General features: G+C 39.2%; 1 protein-coding gene across 1 annotated transcript; it reads right to left on the minus strand.

The window, feature by feature from the left end:
* Window positions 1–4,242: 4,242 nt before the first annotated feature.
* Window positions 4,243–22,034, minus strand: nfkbid (nuclear factor of kappa light polypeptide gene enhancer in B-cells inhibitor, delta). Its single transcript, XM_072679024.1, has 12 exons — window positions 21,949–22,034; window positions 14,882–15,021; window positions 13,509–13,533; window positions 12,195–12,457; window positions 11,720–11,946; window positions 10,654–10,759; window positions 10,077–10,223; window positions 9,913–9,964; window positions 9,015–9,184; window positions 5,951–6,067; window positions 5,013–5,177; window positions 4,243–4,631 (listed from the first exon to the last, which is right to left on the minus strand). Exons 1-12 carry the CDS (start codon window positions 21,962–21,964, stop codon window positions 4,560–4,562), a joined length of 1,500 nt encoding a protein of 499 aa, XP_072535125.1. The 5' UTR covers window positions 21,965–22,034; the 3' UTR covers window positions 4,243–4,559.
* Window positions 22,035–25,236: the final 3,202 nt, after the last annotated feature.

A 25,236-nucleotide genomic window follows, 5' to 3' on the forward strand; every position in this document is an offset into this window, starting at 1 on the left:
GTAAAGGTATTACCTCCAATGATATCAAGATTGGGTCGAATTGATTGGGGGCAAATAAAACTTGAATTTCCAAGAGTTGGCAACGTGCTGGTTTGCTGACGTCTGTGATCCTATGTCATATACTTGATACATATCTTAAAATAGTCTGTTATCGATATTTTAACTCAAAGATTATATTTGTAGACTGTACTGAGACAGTTCTAAAATGCTGACAGGAGGTGTAAACATGCAAGCAGTCACAGTGATGGCCAGTGGAATAACCGCGAACCTGATAGGAAGATTATAAATGACCTGATCATTTAAAATGTAGACCATTAGTTTTTAATGAGCATTTAATTAAATAATAAATTATTTAACTGATGCCACCAAAAATTCAACCTTACGCAAATTTTCCCCAAAACTATTTATAAGAAGGCAGACTCTTTGAGGATTAAAACTCATGTACTCACCTGGGATTAAATGGGTTAAAACACATCTATCTTATCTTATTTGCCTCAGAACCTCGTGATCCATCATCCACATGATGTCATTACTTATAGTAGCAGTGTTTTAAAAGTCCATCCTTTGGTCACACCAACAGCGTCACTTACGACAGTGATTAACGACTACGCAAAACAATCCACACACAACCTCTTAGACTGCACTGCTTCTGTTGTGTGGGCTTCTAATACTGTACTTATGATTAGCATGTGAAACTGATGCAAATGGAAATGTTGAAATGCTCAAAATGTACCTAGACCACGTTTGGTACCTTTATAGTTTTTAATCTCTGTGTTTCTAACAGTGATAATAAGTGGTACAGTATCTGTCTCAAACAGATGTCAATAAAAGATTTGGAATGTCTGATATTCACATATTGAAATTTCTTTGAAAGGTCAGAGAGATTCTTGGAAGCCAGTTAACACACATAACCTCCAGTAATTAAAACCACCTGCCTAATATTGTGTAGGACCCTCTCATACCACCAAAACAGCTCTGACTCGTCAAGGCATGGACTCCACAAAAGACGTCAGCAGCTGATCCTGTCCTGTAAGTTGAGAGGTGGGGCCTCTGTGGATTGCATTGATGAGTTTTGGGCGCCGTGCCCCTGAAATATGGGCAGTGCCGCATATCTTGAAAGTGAAGCAACCACAAGTCTAGCGCCTCTGCTGGTTGGTTGCAATATGATGTGTAGCTCTGTCCATCCCCATATATTTCAAATGATCAAACAGCCCATCTCCCAACAGCTCCATCTCCTTTTGATTTTCCCCCAGAAATCGTTTTTTAACCCCTTATTCTATTATATCTATTATATATAAGGCGGGGTTAAACTTTGGAATAAAGTGATTGACAGACTTGGTAGGACCTATATGGCCCTCTTTCTGTCCATTATGACGTAGCTCGGTTGTAGAGGAACTTGCATGACCTGCACTTTTACTGTTAAAACATTCTGTTTACTGGACAGACTGGGAATCCTGGGGGGGGGGGGGGGGGGGGGGGTCTGTTATGCTTCTGCACTGCAAGCTCAATGAAGACGGTCTGGGACTAGGGGGTGGGATAATCATATGAGTAGGGAAGTCTGGTTCTACCTCTGGTATCTCTAGTTGCAAATTTGACAAAATGGCAAGCAGTCTTGGCTTCATTTCTGTAGAATGGAAGGTCACAGAACCACGCTGTCCATATTTTCTAAATTTCTTGATCGGTTCAGAGCAGTGCATTCTGGGACGAAATAATGAATTGATGAAATGATGAAAATTACAGACCTCTCTCATCTTTCTAAATTGGAGAACTTGCACAATCAGTGGCTGACTAAATACTTTTTACCCCACTGTAAATGTAAATTGTTAGGTAAAGAACCTTTTAACCTCAACCACCTTAATGCCACTGGAGGTTCCAGGCTTTTCCCCCTAAACTATTCTTAACTTAGTAACAACTCAGCCAGTTAGATCCCGGCTAGTAATCCTTAGGGTGTAAGTAAAATCACAGAGCATAAGGGGTTATTAATAAATCGTTCCACAGAGAAGCTATATTTAATATATAAATATTTCTTTAAAGAATCTTTTTAAACTGTTCTAAATTGAACCTATTAAAGGCATCACTGGTTCAGCGTCTGGTTAGATGATTTTTCAAATACATGATACCCCGTTTTTAAAGAACCTTTAAAAGATTTATATAGAACCATGGCAATTGAAAAGCCATTTGAATGTATAAATGCTTCTTTAATGACCCTTTAAGAACCTCCCCTGGGAAAATCTGAATGCAGAAAATTGCCTGGTTAGATGTTGAATGAAATAGGTAGATGAAATATAAGGAACAACTCCTTATAATGGTTTTGTAATGACTATGGAACCATACCAACTCCAAAAAAAACATCTCAATCAAAACGACTCCGCCTAGTTAAATGTTTTTTAAACAAAAGGGAATCTGGCCTTTTTTTCTTCTTTTTCTTTTTATACAAAAATATGACATAAATGGTCAGTTGGTTTTTTGAATACAAGAAAAACCCTCCTGTGATTTCAGCATTGTTCTGAGGTAAAGAACTCGTTTCAGTACCCTTTTGTTCTTAAGAGTGTAGCGCACACCTTATAAATTTAAACAAGGTTGGAAAACTATGGTAAGTAAAGAAAATTTGACAACATGCACAACAAATTCACGGCACTCAGAAAACGTTACTTTAACAGCACAGTTTAATGCCATGGCTGAAGCTTGAGACAATTCAGACAATTCAGTTGATTTGTGTTATTACATTCATTACAGAACAGCAAGTTTGTGTAGTTTGCAGTGTTGAAGCATCATTACTTCTTATCATCCTTCTCATTCTTAAACTGCCACCGAAGGTACACTTGGCTTCCTGAGTACATGAAGACCTTGACCGATTCTTATAAATCCACAATCATTTCAGTTGGCCTTAAAGGGAAGTGACAGTATAATGTTTTTCCCCCCCTCATTTAAATTACCAGAGCACTTGAGGCACCGTGGTGATTCACAGGTGATAAATCCCTTGGTCATTCCTTCAGATTTGCCTTGTTTGACTCTGAGATAAAAGTCACGATCAAGTAAAATCCCATACTGACACATATGTCAGCCTTTTTACTACATTCAAAGTGGTGTGTTCGTGCTGACCTATAGAGAGAGACAGCCGAGGTAAATGACATAACATTGGTATTGAGGTCACCTTCAAAGGCTTGACATTTTCACTCCCCCACAAATGACTCATCAGAAGTGCTCAGACTTCAGCGGTGACACATCTGCTACAGATTCCCCCATATGTGCTTTCACACATAGGTCAAGAAAGGTTATGTTGAGCATGGCAGTCGTATAAGGCGTACTGGACATAAATAAGGGTTTGATTTCCTGAGTGAAACACGGTTGACTACTACAATCGTCACCGTCGTACATTCTTAAACATTTATAGTGCTGCCACTGATGCTATAGAAGAGCTATTTTTTGGTTCCTCAAAACCTTTTTATGTAACCAAAAATGGTTCCTCTTTGGCCTCACTCAAGGAACCCCTTATAGAACCTCTATTTTTACGAGCATATCAAACCTCTTGACTCCTGCGTTCACACTGTCTAAACAGAAACAGTCCAAAATGGAATGAGTCTGTAGAAGGCTTTCCCCCCCCCCTTCACCTTTTCAGAGAGGTTTAATCACAACAGTGACGATACAAAAAGAGGAAGAAAAATAATACCTTGCATTAAAAAATGTAACGCTTTAAAAACTGAAATAAATAAAGATGAATATCACACTGATGCAGTGTACGAGGGAGTGAGCTAGGGCAGCCCCCCTCCAAAACCAATATGGTTTTTAAGAATGGTGGTAAATTCGAACCTCAACGAGCTTCGAGATGATTTCACAGAAATCGCTTCTTTCTTCAGAAAGGGAGTCCCGGAGGCCTCCTTTTCTCTCTTCTACTCAAGACGAATGAGCAATACGAGAGCGGTTAATTGTGATGAATAAACAAAAAAAAAAAACCCTCATAAGAGGATACTGAAGATAAAACTCATCCAATGTAATGATCTGAATTTAGTCAAGGGGATCAAAATTAGGCAGGTCAGAACCTTTACAGCAATGTTATTATTCTACTGCAGAAAAAAATTATGATACTTAATGTGTCTTGGAATTTCATGCTCATTTTTGAGGCTAGTTGGGGACAGTTGTGCCGTGCTTAAAGAAAGCTGTTAACATTAGACACTAATATATATATATATATATATATATATATATATATATATATATATATATATAATGATCTCATTAAATTCTTTGGACATCTGGTGTGAATCATCTTTAACAATGATAATTGTTTACTACTACTACTACTTCCAAATTAGATACTGCCAATAACCACCCATCCGCCACTCCCGACACTAGGAGCACTAGCTGGGTAAAAACTTTAAGTATGTTGAGATAAGTGTGGTAAGTATGTTAAGTATGGTGATCACTATGTCGTATCATCATATTGTCCATCCCTAGTGATTAAGCATTGTGCTTCTTAGTTGTCCCCTTGACTAAATGTAGGCCTTTGATGTCCCTATAAGAAGTAAAGGGAGATACGATGGGACTGTAAGCAGTCCTGGTCATTCTTGGTCCTGTAAGGATGCAATACGCCGCCTAGAGGAGGCATTTCTCTTCTTCAAGATGAGCTTGAGCTGAAAAGAGAAAGGAGAAACTCGGTCAGTAGGACACTTAAATGAACTGACCTCTTTATGCTCCGCCCACAGATATGTTCTTTTGAAACGTATCTGTGGACAGATTGTTACCAGTTCAACCAACTTAATGAGTTTTACCCACCCCATTCACTTCATGCCTGCCCAAAATGGACCTTGTGTAGACCTGCCTACGGTTAGCTTTTGTCATGCTTATCTAACCTGCAACCTGTTGGCTATTTGCTAAGGTTGTAGATAAATTTATCTAATATTGATTCTATTGATATGAATAATGGATGCATCCTGTAAGTTCACTGTTATAAAATAATTAGTAGGGGGCTGTGGGAACAGAGTGGTAGAGGAACAGTGAGCGGGTCTCCTCACCTTCTCTCCTTGCTGCCCGCTCTGCAGCAGGTGGGCCGGCTGGTCGTTCTCCAGGTTGCGGATGCTGGGATCTGCGCCTCTGTTCAGCAGCAGCTGGATCAGCTCCTCCTGATGGGGGCTTCCATGCAGCCCTGCTGCCATGTGTAAGGCTGTGTGGCCGTGGGCCTGAAGAAACACAAACATGTATAAGTTTCTACTACTATCATTGAATCAAAAAGGTGGGGGAAAGGAGTCGGTTCAATGCTGTTCAGCTGGTTCATATCCACTGAAAGGTGCACGGTGCTCCTGCTGGTAAAACAGGCAGTTTCTGGGATAGTTTAATTTACCCCCAATTTGGTTCTGCCAGACAAAACTCGTGTGTAGCTCTCCCTACCACAAGCAATGCTCTCCACAGTAGGAGGGTAAGGACTAACACGTCTCCTCCGATACATGGGAAGGCAGCCCCCGGTTCTTTTCTAACTGCATTGCGGTATCTCTCAGCAGCCAGCATGCTGAAAGCTCCGGGTCCCCACCTCCGCCATAGCAGCCGGCCAGCATCGCTGATGGCAAAGCTGATGATCGGGATTCAAACTCAGGACCCCCAGGTCATAGAGGCAGCACATTAGACCGCTCAGCCACTCGGAGCCCAAGTTTCATTTTAATCAGCCATAATTCAAGATTAAAAACCTGTTAAGAGTATTTCCCCATATTTGCAAAAATAGCAGAAAATAGTATTTTTAGATCATTTTATTTATCTAATATTTTAGGTCATTTTATTTTACTTTAATTCTTTTAATGAAACTTTCACTTTTTTTATTTGCGTAAAGACTGGAGTATCACTTTTTTAATTACTTGATTATTTGATTGAGTTCGTCAGTCAGTCTCACCAGTCAGTAAGCAAAATGGCCTCCTTTAGGCAAGTATATTGTATATAACATAATGTAATGGACATTTCTTACCTTCATGTTGATAAAGGCCTGCATGTCAGGCAGCCGGAGTTTCAGGAAAAAATGCACCAGCTGGATATTCCCCTCTTTTACAGCCAAATGAAGAACGGTCTTGTTGCTTTTAATTTCCTAAGAAAGACAAAGTGATGTCACAAAGTGAAACTGAAGCGAGTGTGAGAACGTACAAGCTGCCCTTCCGTATACCACATTCAGCGCGAAACTGCAGTGGTATAAAAAGATCTTTCACTTTCTGTATGTCACAAGGAAGCAGAGTAATGTGAAAACATTACATAACTAAAGTTTGGAGTTACCATTTAAAAGTTCCCTTTTTTTAATATGGTTCTATAAAACCAGGCTGGCATATTACTAAATGACTAATGACTGATTCTTTGGAAATATCTGGATGCAGTAAAATTTACAAAAATGACCACACATAGACTAACTCCCCAAACAAAAAATGAGTCACCTTGTGTTTTTAAGGTGATAGTAATTTCAGGCTCCTGCAAATACTGTTGCATGAGAACGGGACGGGACTCGTAGTTTGAGAATTGGGATTTCTGGCACTACTGGTAGACCTGTTTGACTCGTATAGCTTTGATATACCTGCAAATTCAGCTACTTCCTTCACACTATGGCCTTTAGCACGCCCAAATGCACATACTCATTTTTGCCAATTATTAACATCTGCTTTGCGACCCATTTTCTACACACCCCACGATACATTAATTGCACTGTACCGCCTCTTCTCAATTTCCTGTCACACACCCGCAGGTATTAAAAGCCTGCCATCTGCAGGAGCCTAATGTTACTACCACCCTAAACAAGCAACTGTTATTTTGTCTGAGGAGTTACAGTATATAATGTAATGTCTTTATTGTAATTTCCAAAATACTTGGGGTTGGGGATATGAAAAAATACTGTATACTGTCAGAATCTAAACACTGTTAATGTTTCATTAAAAAACACTTTTTTACATATAAAATGACACTCGATACACCAGCTGTTTTCAAACCTTTGCACATTAGCGTATACAGTGGGGAAAAAAAGTATTTAGTCAGTCACCAATTGTGCAAGTTCTCCCACTTAAAAAGATGAGAGAGGCCTGTAATTGACATCATAGGTAGACCTCAACTATGAGACACAAAATGAGAAACAATTTCAGAAAATTACATTGTCTGATTTTTAAATTTATCTGCAAATAATGGTGGAAAATAAGTATTTGGTCAATAACAAAAGTTCATCTCAATACTTTGTTATCCTTTGTTGGCAATGACAGAGGTCAAATGTTTTCTGTAAGTCTTCACAAGGTTGGCAAACACCGTTGCTGGTATGTTGGCCCATTCCTCCATGCAGATCTCCTCTAGAGCAGTGATGTCCTAGTCCCTTTGCAGAGAAACAGCCCCAAAGCATGATGTTGCCACCCCCATGCTTCACAGTTGGTATGGTGTTCTTTGGATGCAACTCAGCATTCACTCTCCTCCAAACACAACGAGTTGTACTTTGGTTTCATATGACCATAAGACATTCTCCCAATACTCTTCCGGAACATCCAAATGCTCTCTAGCAAACTTCAGATGCGCCCGGATATGTACTGGCTTAAGCAGGGGAACACGTCTGGCACTGCAAGATCTGAGTCCCTGGCGGCGTAGTGTGTTACTGACGGTAGTCTTTGTAACGTTGGTCCCAGCTTTCTGCAGGTCATTCACTAGGTCCCCCCGTGTGGTTCTGGGATTTTTGCTCACTGTTCTTGTGATCATCATTAAGCCCTACGGGCTTAGATCTTGCATGGAGCCCCTGATCGAGGTAGATTAGCAGTGGTCTTGTAGGTCTTCCATTTTCTGATTATTGCTCCCACAGTAGATTTCTTCACACCAAGCTGCTTGCCTATTGCAGATTCAGTCTTCCCAGCCTGGTGCAGGTCTACAATTTTGTTTCTGGTGTCCTTCGACAGCTCTTTGGTCTTCACCATAGTGGAGTTTGGAGTGTGACTGTTTGAGGATGTGGGCAGGTGTCTTTTATACTGTTAACGAGTTCAAACAGGTGCCAATAATACAGGTAATGAGTGGAGGACAGAGAAGCCTCTTAAAGAAGAAGTTACAGGTCTGTGACAGCCAGAAATCTTGCTTGTTTGTAGGTGACCAAATACTTATTTTCCACCATTATTTGAATAAATAAATTATTAAAAAATCAGACAATGTAATTTTCTGAATTTTTTTTTCTCATTGTGTCTCTCATAGTTGAGGTCTACCTATGATGTCAATTACAGGCCTCTCTCATCTTTTTAGGTGGGAGAACTTGCACATTTGGTGACTGACTAAATACTTTTTCCCCCACTGTATATTTACTTTCACCTACTTTATTATATACAGTTGTGGTTGGAAGTTTACATACTCTCATTATGGATATGAATGTCATTGCAGTATGGAGCTTTCAACAACTTTACATCTTCATGGACTGGGAGGCTTCCATCCAAGAAAGAAGCCCCTGCTACAAAACACCTTCGGGCTCAACTAAAGTTTGCAGCTGAACCACATGGATGACCAGAGGTATGTTTTTACAGGAGGCATTCAATCCCAAGAACACTGTACCAACTGTTAAGCGTGGTTAGAATCACTCTTTAGGGCTGTTTTGCTTTCAGAAGGACTATCCCAGAAATCTTTAGCATAACATTAAACCACCAGACTGCTGAAATTTGGGGATAATTTAGGTGCTTTGACAGGACAATGACCCTAAACACATTAAACGAGGTCATGGAATTGATAAAGTAAGTTCAATTTGTCAAATATCCACCCAAACTTTGGCCGGAAGAGTTAATGGCTACCAAATTCATCTGGTCATTTAACCAAATTTTAGGTGTGCAGTATGTATAATTTTGGCCCTGAGAAAACTCACTCTACCCCAGAGAAAAAACAGTTTAAAGAAAATCACTGAAGACCCGATACTACTATTACAATTATGTCCATGATGAGTGTTTGTAAAGGTCTGATGTTATTGTTCTGTACATAGCATAGTAGCATAGTATAATAGGGATCAATGCCCAAAGCACTGTAGCTCATGCAATAGTTGAAATAAACACCTGGCTGACTGGGGAAGCCCCAGCGTCGAGCAGCAGCTGCACACAGAATATCTTATCATTGGCCTGGGACTGCAGATTGACATCTGATTGCCAAGTGGAGGAGGAGGAGGCAGTCAGGGCCTTCATTGTGGCACTGTGGGAAATCACTGCACAGTGCAGTGGGGTGAGTCCTGTGAGAGTGAGAGAGAAACAGAAAAAGAGAAAGCAGCTTAATAAATTGTAGTCTTTGTAGCCACTTAGCCACCAAGATGACTTAGAATGTAAGAGAATGTAGAGGTCCACATGTTTTGGTAGGTTTTATGCAACAAAAACTGTTCTAATTATTTTGTAACTATCAGTTTTATTACTGTTTCTTTAAAATCTGATCTCTGCTGTGATTGTCTGCCCCCGTATTGTGCCAATATGGAAAGAAACGCTCCACATCACATATAACATGATCCATATCACATAACATGCATGGGCAGGGCTTTCAAAACTTTCAAGTGGTTGGTGTGGTAACATCACTTCCTGCCTGTGATCTACCACACCATGTGGGAGACTGGGGTTTGATTCCCGGTCTGAGTGGCTATGCTGCGCCACGCCTATAAGAGACCTTGGGCAAGACGCTGAAAAGTATATTGGCCCACCTCTGTATAAAGAGTAACCTTGTAAGTGGCTCTGTAGAAGAGTGCCAGCTAAATGCCATAAATATAAATGAAGCCTGAAAAGGCGAATATATGCAATTGTTTACAAATAAAGTGACCATAAAAACGGGCTGATTCTGCTGCTTAGTTTTCAGATAAAGACTGGAATGTGGAATGGAAAGTATTTAATTACTGCATTAATTTTTTTCCAAAACTGTTCCCTCTAATAACCTATGGTCCCTTTAATATAGTTTTCCCTATGTAAAATATTTCACCTTCAAAATTGCGGGCCTCCATGTCCACTCTGGGGTCCATTGACAGCAATGCCTGTAAATGGAGGAAATTCAACGTTGAAGGTTTTCTGATTTTGCTAAAATATTGACAGATTTGTGGATGTACTCTCTCTCTATTTTGTACTCTCTCTCTCTTTCTTTCTTACCTGCATGACTTGAGGGTAGCCATAAGTAGCAGCCAGGTGCAGCGCAGTCTGACCTTTGTTGTCACAGACACTCATATCTGCTCCCAGGCTGAGCAGGTCCTGGACTATCTCTGGTTGATTGGCTGTCACCGCCACCAGCAAAGCAGTCTGTGATACAGTGAAGGTAAGAGTCAGTCAACAAAAGCATTGTGGATGTCAGCTATTTAGGATATATAATTTTCTGATGTTTGTGAGGTTAAAAATATAAAACATGGACTGTGGACCTACAACAATAAGCCATGGAATGGAGAGCCTGCAAACAACAACTAGAAATGGAGGCCCTGTCATGGCCTAGTGTACTCTGGCTGTTGTTTACAGGCTCTTTGTAATTGTTCTTAATCTTTTCAACTCATACATGCAGATGTTTAATATTCAGGAAGTACTGACGACACCCATAATAACACCAAACCATAATATGATGCAATTTTATCATGATAATAATAATAATGACATCATCTCAGTCACTTTAACTTGCTCTCATTGTTTAAAACCCAGCATTTCAGGACTGAAAACCAGAATTGAAAGGCTACATACATACCTTGCCTTTGTGCTCCTTGGAGTCCAAACGTCCAAGCTCTTGCAGCTTCTCCGCTGCAGCAAAAGCATACTCCCTCTGGCCCTTAGCAGTGTAGATGTGCAAAATCCTAAAAAGGGCACAAACATATTATAAATATTTATTCTCCCAAAAGTAGAGCTCTACCATCATGTTCGATCCCTTCACTCACTATTTGAGGCTATTGTTACTCAGCAAGGAGTTCAGCAGTGCTCTCGTCACAGTTTTTTCCACCCGCTGTGGCGGGTATCACAGCTTGTAAACACTTTTTTAAAAGCTAAAAGTCTTCCAGTTCTTGTTTGGTGGATTTCTGCTCATTCTTCCTCGCAAAGACTTCTAGTTCCAGAGATACTTGGGCCAGACGTCTTGCTACACTGCTCTTTTGAGGTCTGGTCCCAACTTTTCTATGATGTTTAGGTTGGTGGACTCTGACAGCCATGGCAAAACCTTCAGTTTGTGCCTCTTGTGTGTTTAGGATTATTATACTGCAGTAGATACTAGCCATCTTTTTTTTGTTTGTTTTTTTGCTTTTATACAGTAAATGTTCCCTATGCCACTGGCTGCAACACAAGCCCAAAACGTGCTAAATCCACCCCCATGCTTAACAGTTGGAGTGGTGTACTTTTCATGAAATTCTGCACTCTTTGTTTTTTCTCCAGACATACCATTGCTCATTGCTTCCAAAAGATTCAAAAGAGTGAACTGGCCACATGGCTTGTTTCCGAGATTGATCAGACTTGTTTAGATGTTTCACTGACAATTTCTGATGCTACATTCTGTGTTGAAGATGCAGAAAAGATTTTCATCTGGTGACCCTTCCATGCATGTCATATTTGTGCAGGTGACGAGAGACAGCAGAACAGCGCAGAACAAATTGCTACACTTCATCAGCTTATTATATTTATTAAAGCTTGAGTAACATCTGCCTCTATAATAGTGAAGTACCAGATCAAACATCTGTAACAGTAGAAGCTTAATATACTACTAATTATTGTGGTGTATTCTGTCGTGGAATTGTAGAGCTTAACTAAACAAGAACTCTTTCACTTACGTGTCTCCATCATCATCCTGCCAGGTGGTTCTGCTGTAGTCCATGCCCTGCAGGAACCGCCGAGCCTCCTCTAGCTTGGCCATGTCCAGCTGGAGCTTGTACTGAAGGCTACAGGTGGCTGCAGGGTCCTGAGCCCTGTGCTCCGTAGACCAAGAGTAACAGGCGCTCTGACTCGTGGCGGCACTGGCTTCAGCCAGGGCTGCTGTCACTGGACAATCAGCAACAGGCTGTATGGAAAATAAAGGGAATTAACAAACTGGAATGGGATGTTACCAATGACCTATATAAAAGCCAGTTTTTTATATTTTTTATTTTTGATATTTTATATTTAACACTTCTAGTAATTGTAATTCCAGTAATTAGCAACTCTTATATGGGTGCAGGTAAATCACTGCTTTTAGATCGAAAGTAAAACTCTCCTATAACTCTTGGAATATGGGTCTGAATTGCTAGACTGGGTGTTGGAGACTCTTACAAAGTGCTGTGTGATCTGGCCATCCTGACAGTCCTGGAGCTGATGTGGGCTATAGCTGGTAGCTGGTGTCTCAGTGGAGGCCAGGCCGTGGCTATAGACTGGGGCAGGTGCAAAGCTGAGAGGGGCCGGGGAGTTGGGTATGTAACTGAGCCCCAAAGCAGAGAATGAGACAAACGGCTGCAGGGCCGAAGGTTGCTGGTGCAGGGGCACATCCCACCGGTCATGTCTCATTGCTGCCATGTCTAAGTAGCTACTGCTAGAACCTATAGAGAAAGAAAAGACTTTTATTACATTTCTATCATATTTTACAGTAATTACGGTGTTCCTCTGTACTTAGAAAACCGAAAACTAAAACAAACTCATGATAGAAGTATCCGTAAATTATCTTTACATTTATTTTATTAACTTATATGAATTGATGAAAAAAGAAGGCATTATAATTGAAAATAATTATTTTGGTTATTTATTTTAGACCTACCTTTCAGTAACTAATAAATATTCAGTAACTGCACTAAATATTGAAGAAATACTAGAAATTAATCAGTAAATATCATAAATGATTCAGTAACTACTATGAATTATTAGCTAAATGCAACAAGTAATTGGGTAATAAATACATTATTTAGTAAACTATTCAGTAACTACTAATATTAACTGTTCAGTAAATGCTATAAAATATTTAGCAAAGATTCACGACTGCATAATATTTAGTAACTGCTATGAATTATTCTGTACATACTAAAAACTATCCAGTAACAAATATTAATTATTGCCATATATTATTCAGTAACTGCTATTCATTATATAGTATTTAGTAAACGCTACAAATTAAGTATGTACTTTAAATGAATTAGTAACTGTTATATTCATGAACTACTATAAGCTCTTCAGCAACTGCTATATATTATTTAGTAACGACTATAACTTATTCACAAACTAATGGCAATTATTTAGTATATACAATAAGTACTCAGTTATTCAGTTACTGCTATGAAACTAATAGGAGTTGTCATTTGAAGGCAATTAACTGAATCCTGAACTCACAAAAGGCCTTCATGGTTTAGTTATAAGAGTTACTGCAATCTTAAAAAATATATATTTAAAAAATAGAATCAAAATAATACGTTAAATAATAAATAATAATAATAATAAATAAGTTCCAAGTAAGTTCTTTTCTAAGTACAGAGAAACAATTGTAATATTGTACTATTAAACAATCTATATCAAACTATTAAATTGCTTCCAATGTTATTTTATTGTGCTTTTAGTCTTATTATTGTCCGATGAAGAGGTCGGTGTATATGTATCACTTACTGGCAGAAGGAGCTGATGTTGACACCTGTTGGAGAAAGGGTTCATATTTGTCATCACTTTAGGGAAATGTGTCATATCATTAATTACACATGTTCAGTGAAGTAAAACATGCCTTCCTAGCAGGCAGAAGCTCCACCCTGTAGAAAGTACTACTGACTCATGGACCGACTCATGGACCGACTCATAGGTTGCTATATTGATCTCTCAGTGCAGCTTGTGTTGCTTTCAATACCGATTCTCCAAAAATAGATGGCAACAGGTAGTCCCATAACTATAACATGACCTATAACTGACATTAAGAGTGGCTCCTCTCATCCATAAGAATAAATGATAATACATATATTACCAAGAATATGAGTGGGATGGGTCTACATTTACACAGTTGTAGGCTCACACTGAAACATGTTGAGCACCTGGGGGGTCCCCTGCTCAGTAGTCCATGACAATAGCTGGGTCATCATAGGTACAAAGTATTGCATTGAGATTAAGATTTGCATAATATTCTAAAACAATTGTGAACCTTTGAGGTGACGCAGACCACCTAGCCTTCTTAAAAGCAAATATATCAAGGTTATATATGTATAGAATTACAGGAGTGTCCTGATTTTTCAAATTCCCCACAAAAACCTCAAAGAAAGGAATATTTGTGATTCCTTTAGAGAAAGCGTATTGCTGCAATTGCATATTGCAGACGATATCAGAATTACATCTCACCCGTGGATGGTGATCTTATTACACATGTAATGGTGTAATGAAATCAGAATATTCTGATGCATATAACTGTATTCTGGTACAGTTACCAAAAAAAGGCTATGTTCTCTGGTTTGGCATAGCAACAACCAACCAGACAGTCCCAGCAACTAGAATTTTTAAGAAATCTTTGCTGTAGTTTAATTTTGCTTTTGCTTTTCCAAGAAGAACAAAACAAAACAAAACAAAAGAAAATGCCTGGTTACAAGGATTACAAGGATATGAGTCACAAGGATAACTGATATATGAGAGGCAATGGGCACTGTATATAAGGAACGGCAGAGCACAGGGCACCGCTTCCTCAAATTCGGCTCAAGGTTTAGCTTTAGCTCTCCAGTTTGCTTCAACTCGAAGAGAGGGTAATTGGTCAGGGGTATGCCTCTTGTACAGCAGACATATATATGGCTTTGTGAAGATATTCATAAGACATACTGTGTACTTTTATACTGGGAGCCCATAGGAGCCCATTTAACTTAATTAGGAAGAAAGCTCAGATTTAGATTCCCAGGGGCTTTAACAGTTTGGAGTGACCCTCCAAACCCTGTGTATTACAATAACGATAAAGAAAAAAAACGACATACATGACGCTCTAGATTATACAACAAAGGAAAAAGTGGACTCACTGGGAGGGGCGCGACAGCTCCAGTGGTACTGGATGCAGCAGCAGCACAAGCCGGAGGCACTGTAGAAGTCTCTCTTTTTCTCTTCTGCTCCAGGAGTTTCTTTACTGTGGGCAGAGTGTAACACGACTTCTCCTTTGGCGCTGTAAACAAGCAAAAATGTCCAAAGAATAAAGTTTGCAGCTGACCACACGGACAAGACGCAGCCTTCCCGAGAAACGTTTTATGGTCAGATGAGACAAAGATGTTTGGAGGAGTAAAGGTGAAGCACTGAACCGCAAGAACACTGTCCGAACTGTTAAGCATGGTAGAGGTAGCAACATTTTATGCTCCATTTTAAAGCTGGTATATTAAATCATCCTAACTTACTTACTATCAGTGTTTCTGCTACCTGTATATTACTACACATAAACTACTTTACATTTTAAACAATAGATTCAGGAAGTGAAATCATGACCGGAAGGGATAACATTAGCTAGTTTAAACTACTGTAAAGTTAAACAGGTTTTACAGTTAAAAAAGAAAATTAGCGATGTAATGCAAATATTCCAAAATTTGAATCCATGGTTTATAATAGAGGCACGCACACCAGCACCGTCACTGAAAGGCAGCCGGTTTTCGCCAAACAAACAAATGCTAAGGTCAGGTTACCTAGACTAACGTTACCTGCCCAGCCCTGTACAGCTTGAAGGGGGCGGGGCCGCCGCTACTGGAAAAAAGTCCTAGAAGATACATCCATATGAATATGGTCAAAAATGAAACCGATCCTATCCCAGTTTTTCTTCATATATATTTAAAAGAGTGATGTCAGTTGTTACTTGTCAACTGTTAAATTTCTTCAACTCAAACAAAAATTCCTAACTAATAGTCATATTGTACTGCTGGGGGTGACCTATCATCTCTAGGGCCAGTTTTCCAGATAGCGATTAAGCCTAGTTGTAAATTTTCCACTGAGAATCTGCTTTCAAAATGCAGCCCAGAACTAGGCTTAATAGTCTGGGAAGCCCACCCCTAGCAACACGCCATAGTCATAGTCATAGACCTGATTATGCTTGTCGTTTAGATTGACGCTTCATTGTTAGAATGGTTAGAAGAACGAGAGTAAATGCACAGTGTCCAAGGCTTTACTTTATGCCAATTCTTTTAAGACGAATGGTCAAATATTCAGAAAGTTCTGATCATAAAGTTTATTGATGATGCCCAAAAGCGTCTGGTCATGGTGCAACTTGCTAAGGGATACCTGGTCTGAGTCAACAGGATCTCTCAACAGCTAGAAGAACAATTCTTGCACAGGTGCCAGAGAGAACACCAATTCCCAAGGCTTTACACTCTGATTAAAAACTAAAAAAGGCCCTATAATGAAATTAGTCATCACTCTTTACTTAGTTACTAAGGGCATGTGACTGGGTGTCGCAACACTAAAGAGTTCCATGCTCATCTTGTGTTATTGTTTTTGAGCAGTAGACTTGTGCTTTCCCTTTCACCAGCTGTTACGCTAGGCCTGTGCATGTTAAAGAACCTCTTTTCCTCTTGATAGTCACTCTAAAAAAAGAGGGGGGGGGGGGCGGGGTCAAATGATAAGAAAAAGCAAATAACGCAAATATCTGCGGGTTTCCAGTGGTCGTCGTCAGTGGTGTGTTTTCTGGAGCAGGTGGAGGAAAGTTTTTTTTCTTTCTTTCTTTCTTTCTTCACAGTCTCAACCCCGAAACGTGAGATAAGGCAGAAGTTTCCGCTGAGGGAGCATCTCGCTCATCACGTAAAAAAGGGCGAGGAAGGTATTCCATTAGGAAGAGAGGCGGTGAGGTTACGTCTCTCCTATATGTACGGCAATGGAGGATGTTGCAGGGCGCCTTTTCTATTTCCTTTACTCCATTACGCTCGCGCCCAACCACATCCTTCTGTGCAACTGACGTAAGTTGGTTTTACAGCCAGACTCAGTGCTACACTACCAAAGGCCATGGTTTACTGCTAGACGAATCTGAACAGCTTTATAACCCAGGGAGTGCTTATAACTTTATGTGGGGTCTTTCTACAGCTTCATAACTACAGTGGCATGTAAAAGCTTGGGGGACCCCTGGTTCAAAACTAATTTTACAAAATACCAACAAAAAAAAAGGCTGAAAGTTTATGCACCCTGCATGGTAAGTACTTAGTAACAGCAGAGTCTTGCGATTCCTGTTTCAAGGATTTTCCTGCCATGCTTCCTTGCAAAAGGCTTCTAGTTCAAAGAAATGCTTGGTCCATCTTGCTGCACTGCTCTTTTGAGGTCTGTCTACAGATCTTTGATTATGTGAAGGTCAGGGGACTGTGACTGCCATGTCATAAACTTTAGCTTGCACCTCTTGAAGTGGTCCATTGTGGATTTCGAGATGTGTTGAGGATCATTATCCTGCTGTAGAAGCTATTCTCTTTACATCTGCAGCTTTTTTATGCAGGTTTTGCTGCACAGTAGAACTGTGCACCACCACACCAGAATCTATTATAGACATCAAAGACCTTCTGTAATCCTATATGAAGTCCTCTCTGAAACTGTTCTTTGACCTTACCTTGACTGACATTTCTTAATTATATTATTTTGTAAAAACGGAACTGAAGAAACGGCTACATGAAAAAAGCTCTCTTCTTATAGCAGCATTCACACAGGCACCTGTTGTGTTTAGGATGTTGTTGCTGGGGGGGCTTCAAGTAGGCCTAGGTTGTAGGACCACGGCAGTTTGTATGTATGAGGGTAGGAGGGGGTTAAACATGTAAATATGATAATGAATACATAATACATTAATTACTACATAATTAATTATTAATACATTTATATTTGCCCATTTACCAAAACTAATAAATAGCCTTAATAGTCTTAATATATTGCTAAAGCATCTCCTTTAATTTAATCTTATTGTAAAATATAATCATTTTATGTTTGACCAGTGGTTGAAGTAGATACAAATGCATGTAGACCAAAGATAGGACTTAAACAGACATGTTTAAAGCTGAAGTAATCTGCACACAGAATGTGTCTCAACTGTAGCAACAAAGCTTGATGTGAAACCAATGTGAAATTCTGGATATTTTTCAGAATTTATTTCCATTTTCCACCTGGAGGCTTTTTTTACATTCCAAAAAGAGGTAATATCCAGGGAAAAGAGGATGTGTGATCACACTAGTATAGTAGTTAATGTATTATAATTGTATCATGGATAGCTTGTGACTAGTCTGTTAGCCCAGGGCTTACATACTGGTTTGTGGATAGAGCATAAGCTGTATAGGGACAGTATAAAGCACAAAAAAACGCACTTTTAAAATGTTAAATGCTTTGATAGACTAATAATGGAAGCAGCAACACTTTACACTCAGTTTCTAGACAATAAGGGGGGAGGGTTCGAACTGCTTTGGGATCCGAAATGGAGGAAATGTTAGCAGTGTCCGATCCACGACATGTATTGTCAAATAAACTGCATATATAGTCATCTGGGAGGTACAAGTCAGATGAAGTGGCGTTTAGAACAAAAGGGGATGTTTTAGATGCATTTCACTGACAACCAATTTAAAAAAACTAAAAGGGTGCATAAATGGTTGTAAGCTTGATCACAGTTCAACCATTATGAAACCTTTAAATCAAGCTGAGGAGCTTACAAATGGCTCTTCAGAAAACAAAAAGATTCTCCAAAGAACTCTTTGTGCCCCCTTTGTTTTAGTGATGTCACTTGTATTTACTCCTAATTGGGACAAACCCGTGCCACTGCAAAACTGGGTTAGAGATGAATGTTGCCCTTTCACTTTCCATATGCTGTTGGAGGGGGGGAAAAAATGAACAGTTTCTCTGAAAACCACTGAACTGAACAAACTCTCATGGTTGAGGATTCAAAAGAGGAAGACAGCTCAAGTTCAACTGGTATGGAAACTCCATTGTGCCTGAATTGGATAATTCCCTTTCCTATCGGCCTTTGCGTTTGTTCTCTGTTTGCTTCGGTTTCACTTTACTCAGCTTCTACCCTTCAACCTGCCCACCCACTAACTTTTGAAGCAGCGATGCTATCAGATGCCTAGGCTTACTTTGCTTAGCCGCAACGCACAGGTACAGGAAAAGGAGCAGTGTAGTATTCTAGCAATTGGAAAAAGCAAAAATAGTGCTCAGGTCCACGTGAAGGAAATACACTAGATTAGCTACACCCACTCACTACCATACATTATGCTTACAGCTTGCTCACCAAAAGGAGCAAATTGTGTTTTAGCAAAGGTATCACGGGGAACCTCAAGCAAATATAAAGCACTACATTTCACTGTACACTGTATTCTTTGAACTGATTGGTCATAACCATATTAGTCAGTGATCCTGTACTTCTGGGATCATAATCAGGCTTTGTAAAGGGGTTTACCAAAATGCAAAGGGCACCCCTAGCCAACTGTGGCCCTTGTATGCAAATGATGTTATCACACAGGCAAGCCATGCAGAACAGCTAGTAGTTAACCCTTCAGAAAGGTCTTCAGAATGCTAAGAATTCAGCCCCATTTTAAGTATTTTTTGTTTTTTGTTTTTTTATCAAAAATGACAAATACCCAAATATTTTAATGAAAAAAACAGTAATTTCTGGTTAAACAATTAAGTAAAATCTGAATGATTTAATTTTATACATTTTTATAAATTGTAATTTATATATATATTTATTTTTTATATACATATTTAGCCACTTCTTATGTTTGTCGCACTAAAATATCAAAATGTATTTATTATTTTATCCTAACAACATCCTAGTTTCCAGAAAATAAGACCTAAAAGCCCAGTCATTCTAGAGATAAACATTTATTTCAAGTTCAAGACAAGCTGGGCTGTTTTTTTTTTATCTTGTAGAATTTCTTGTAGAATTTCTTGTAGAATTTTATATAACTTTGACAGTAGAACATTCAGTTTATATTCTGGATTAATAGCTTTACTATAGTATGTATATATTAGTATGTATATTTGATTGATTGAAATTCTTAAATCATATACTAAATGTAAAAAAATCAGTGACAATTCACATATCCTGTATTCGCTATCAGAGCATGACCTTGTTACAATGACTAAAATGGGAAGTACTACACAAAAAAATCCCCAGTCCTGAGTGAATAGCGCTGACCAATAACAACAAATTACATAATAACATTACACCTTATAAAATACTATACTAACAATATACTCAATATATGAATATACTATCAATAGAAGTTGAAGTGAAGTATTGTATCATCAGTCAAGGTTGGCAATATGCCATTTTTAATTCATCTTAATCAATATTGTTATCATGTATGTACATATAAACAGTAGACTTTTTTAAGAATGAAAGATTATGAATATGAATGTCTGAGAGTATACCCAATGACCAAAAATACAATCAATATTCTAGATGAGCTCATCAATAACATTTTTTCATAATAATAAAAAAGCAGTCATTTCGGTACTGCCAATGTGCGTTAAAAACGGCCTTTAAAATAGAATATAAAATATTTTATAATTTAACAGTATAATAGTATTTTGTTATCAGAGCATGACCTCAACACAGTATCTGAATTGGGAGGGACTACAAAGAAAAAAATATCCTCAGTCCAGAATGAACAGAGCTGACCAATACCATGAACCAGATAATAGGCCTAAGAGTTTACACTAACAACATGAACATGAACCCAATGAATAAATATTCTATATTAATATCGTCATTGTGATCAAGTGTAAGTATTTTTCTGAGCATGTTGTGGATTTTAGCAGTGTATCCAATGTAAAATGATAATATGTTCGTAATAAATAAAGAAAATACTTAGTATATTATATCTATCAATGCATATATTGCTAAATATACTTGATCAGATAATATCACTAATATACTTGATTAGATAATATCAAAAATCTAAATCACTCAATAATTGAAAATATAGTATCATAGTATCATAGTAGGATATAGTACAGTATACTCAATTAAACCATGTATGATCAGTATACTCAGTGAGACACTAGCAGTATGGTTGAAATATGGATGAAAGAATAGAAAAATAAAATGATACAAATAATCAATAGGAATTTAAGTAAGACACGACACTATCTGTATACTCCACGAGGAATGTATTAGTACACTCAACATAATCAATAAGATTATACACCATCAGTGACGGAGTACCTTATCAATATCATAGATGAGCTCATCAACAATTACATCAGACCCAGTAGAGCATTAACAGTCCCCATGGTGCTTTGATGGTTAGCGCGCGTGGGTGCGAGGGTTTCCCTCACGCTGTAGCCTCTAATATTCAAAAGACGGAAAGCCCTGATCGATGAGTCACGGGGATTCCACTGAACCACGCCCACGCACCAGTCGCGCGCTGCTGTAGCAGCTTCCTCAGCAAAGCGTATTCGCTTTATTCCTCTGGCTGTTTGCTGTTTGCGAGGACTGACGCTGTATTATGAGCTTACCTTGATATTAGCAACGTATTAATACACTTAGACAGTGTATTATTGGCTTATTAGCGTATCCCACTGAGTTTACTGTTAATCGAGCAGCTCCCCTCCCTCTCTCTCTCTATAAATATATATATATATATATAATTGAGTAAAGCTGACCGTGTCTGTCTTTGCTACACGGTAGACTGACCGTGTGTGATAAACCAAACAGCCCGAGACCCACGCCTGTCTGAAAGGAGAAGTGAAAATAAAGCTGGGGGGAGGAGGAGGAGGAGGGGGGGGTAAACATAGCTGTAGTGAGGGGTTCTCCACCGTCTACCTCCGCGCAGCAGCTGAACACTAACCTACACCCCGTGGCTGGGGATCCTCCATGCAAATCAAACGCCTTGTTTACCAAACGCACCATGGCTGAGAAGACCCTTCACTTTAGCTAGGTTAGCTAGCTACCACGACTGAAACGAGTGGACGGCTGTTTAACGGTTTAACAGTCCCGCAGTTTAACAGTCCTGCTCACACACACACACACCACATGTACCCCTTGGCCCTTTGTAAACCGGCAGTGAGCCTGTCAGCAGAAGCCAGTCCTCTAACATAAAAAATAACCTAAAAAATTAAACAACAAAAATAAAAAAAAGAGTTTACTCACATTTCTGCAAGTGCATGTCAGATTTCCTTTTGCTGTCTACAGGTCTCAGCACGCCACGCCGTAAGTAAGACGAAGTCAGTGTGGTTCTGCTCCGGGTTTTCTCCTCTTCTTGGCGGAGCTCCGCTCTCTCGTGCTGCTTTTCTGCTCTGCCTGCTCTTCAGTACAGACTGTACACAATACGGCGCGAGGACGACAAGGAAAGGGGCGGTGCGATGGGGCGGGGCGAGGGGCGGGCGGGGGCTGAGCGGGGCGGGGCTTAAATGGGAAGTCGATCATTTTTGTATGGATTCATATTTAATTAATGCCTTTTAGAGATTTTTGGTGCGAAATAATCCATGTAGAGAACCCTGCTGACGTGTTTACAGAGGTGGTGGTGTGAAATGGTTCATTGTAGAGAATATTGTTTTTAACAATAGTGGTGAGAGGAACCAGATGTCAGAAAAATCACCAATTTTTTAAAAATTCCTGCAAGTGGGCAAGACGTATAAATATAGATATAAATATATAGAGAGATTTTTGGTGCAAATGTGTGCAGATTCTGCATAATGGTTGGAGATGTAACCATAGCCATTCCTTTTGTTGGTGTGAAATGGTTCATTGGAGAGAAATGTACTGTAATGGTGATGAGTATATGAGAATATCACCAATTTTTTTAAAAATTCTGCAAATGGGCAGAGGGGCAGTGGTGGCTCAGCGGTTAGAGCGCCGGGCTATTGATAACAGGGTTGTGGGTTCGGTTCCCGGGCTTGGCAAGCTGCCACTGTTGGGCCCTTGAGCAAGGCTCTTTACCCTCTCTGCTCCCCGGGCGCTGGAGTTGGCTGCCCACCGCTCTGGGGATGTGTGTGCTCACTGCCCCAAGTTCACTAGTGTGTATGTGTGTGTGTTCACTACCACAGATGGGTTAAATGCGGAGGACGCATTTCGCTGTACATAGTACAGTGACAAATACATGCACCTTTACCTTTTTTTTAGGTATTAATATATTTTTGATGCAAATTTGTGCAAATTTTGCATAATGGTTGGAGATGTAAACATAGCCATTCCCCTTGTTGGTGTGAAATGGTTCACTGTAGAGACTTCAATTTTTTAACAATGGTGATGAGAGGAACCTGATGTCAGAAAAGTGTAAAGGGGAATATCACCAATTGTTCAAAATTCCTGCAAGTGGGTGGAGGTATAAATAATAAGATAGTATAAAATAAAATATATATTAAAATATAATATAAAATACTATGATTTTTGGTGTGAAATAGCTCATTGTAAAGAAAGGTTATGACTTGAAAACCCATCACTGGTGGTGGAGGTGATGGGAACCAGTTATCAAAAGAGTTTGAAGGGCAAATCCACATGTTTTCCAGAATTTCTGCTTGGGTCAGTGGTTGGAGATGTAAATACAGTCTTTCAGTGTAGGATATGGTTTGTTGTTGAGAAACCTACTGGCTTAGATTTTTTTTTTTTTACAGTGATGGTGCCAGGAACAAGACATTTAAAGAATTTCGAGTGGAATACCATCATTTTTTTTAAATTTCATAATAATTCAGGAGTAAATGGTTCATGGTAGAGATACTTTCTCACTACTGATTTCTTTACAGTGGTGGTGACAGAACCTAGACGGGAAAGTCCATTGTTTTTTCAGTGGTATTAGGTGTAAACATTCGAAGTCATTCAGAGCTTATGGTGCAAAACCATTCATTGTAGAGAAACTTACTGACTCTGATATCTTTACAGTGATGGTGAGAGGAACATCCATCACGAAGTTATCCAATGATTTGACAGGGGAATATTTTTTACAAAATTCAATGTTTGGAGCTATGAACAAAAGTCAGTTTTGGTGTGAAATCGCTGTGAAATCGCAGAGATTTTTATTGATTTGAATTTCTCATCAGTCGTGGGTCCCGACTGGTGTATTCTGAACCATTTTCAGTTTTTCTCAGGGGTGTAAAAAGTACATATCAACTGCATTTAATCGGGAATTCCACTGATTTTTTAAAATTTTCACCATAACTTAATGTGTGTGTCCAAAGTTGATTGCTGTTCTTGAGAAACTGACTGGGTTAGACTTCTGTTCAGTGGTGGTAATAGGAACCAGAGGTCAAAGGAGTTTTAAAGGGGAAGTCCATTGATTTGTCAATGGTTGCAGATGTAAACAAAGCCATTCAGTTTTGGTAAGAAGTGGTTGATTGTAGAGAAACAGTTGAAAGGGAAATTCCTGCAAATGGTCAGATATGTAAACAAAGCCATTCAGAGTTGTTTGGGGTATAAATAAAATGACAGTGGTCGGGGTACCACACAATACAGCGGTTTTATTTGCTGCATAGTTATTTAATATAAAGTATGTACGTATTTAATTTTAATATCATATGATTTGAAGTACAAAATCCTAAAATAATGAGCTACATAACCTCAAACTTCAAAATTGCTGAGCGTTTCAGACTTGAAATCCTCGTTCTATTAAAACTTCTGACTTAAAGATCTGGAATAATAATCTGCATATTTAATAAAGGTATCAGTAATAAACATCAGTCCAATTAATATCAAGAATAAATTAATAAAAAGAAGGGCAATGAAAGCAGAAAAACAGATGGGTCTTTTCTTAAAAGTATGGCTCTCTGGGCATCAGGAAGTAAAGTAATGAAGGGTCTTTGAATAATACATGACTGTTGACTGTTCATACTCTAAATATGAACCCTGTGTCAGATGACTCTGTTCCATATACTGTATATGCTGTTAATGTCTGTTAATTTATTCTACGGTCATGACATTCATTCAACAGTGTGTTTAGATAGCCTTCAGATGTCCACTGATCAGCCATAACTGGCAGGTGAAGTCAAGAACATTGGTTATCTGATTATAATGGTGCCTGTTAAGGGGTAGGATCTACAGACTAGGCAGCAAGCTCAAAGCTCAAACTCAAGTGTAGTTTGAGTGGGAAGAAGTTATTGGTGGGTGAAGAGTGACTGAACAGAGGTCACAGTTCCAGTAAGTAAGCAAGTGAAGGGTGTGTGGATGGGGTGGAGGTGTGATGAGATATCTTGTTGTGATGAGGCCGATGAGATAGCCTTGTGATGAACTGGACTGATAAACTGTACTATTGGCAGTCTAACTGCACCAGGGGTGGAAGCTGACTCAGAACCGCCTGGTTTTGGTCTTCATGCTTCATGAACGGGCAGTGGCTTGGGTGGATGGAGTCTTTAATAATCCTCCGGGACTTTCTCAGGTAGCGGCTGGTGTATCCAGTGAATCCAGAAGGCTTGGAAGATAAACCCTGATGAGATAGTCCACTAAGTC

The sequence above is a fragment of the Salminus brasiliensis genome, chromosome 5, assembly GCF_030463535.1.
Source record: "Salminus brasiliensis chromosome 5, fSalBra1.hap2, whole genome shotgun sequence".
NCBI lineage: Eukaryota > Metazoa > Chordata > Actinopteri > Characiformes > Bryconidae > Salminus > Salminus brasiliensis.

Coding starts and splice junctions, on each gene's coding strand:
- nfkbid (XM_072679024.1), bottom strand. Junction 13,534..14,881: donor GAGCTGTCGCGCCCCTCCCA/GTGAGTCCACTT, acceptor TTTCTCCAACAG/GTGTCAACATCAGCTCCTTC. Junction 9,185..9,912: donor GGAGGCCCGCAATTTTGAAG/GTGAAATATTTT, acceptor TCACTCTCACAG/GACTCACCCCACTGCACTGT.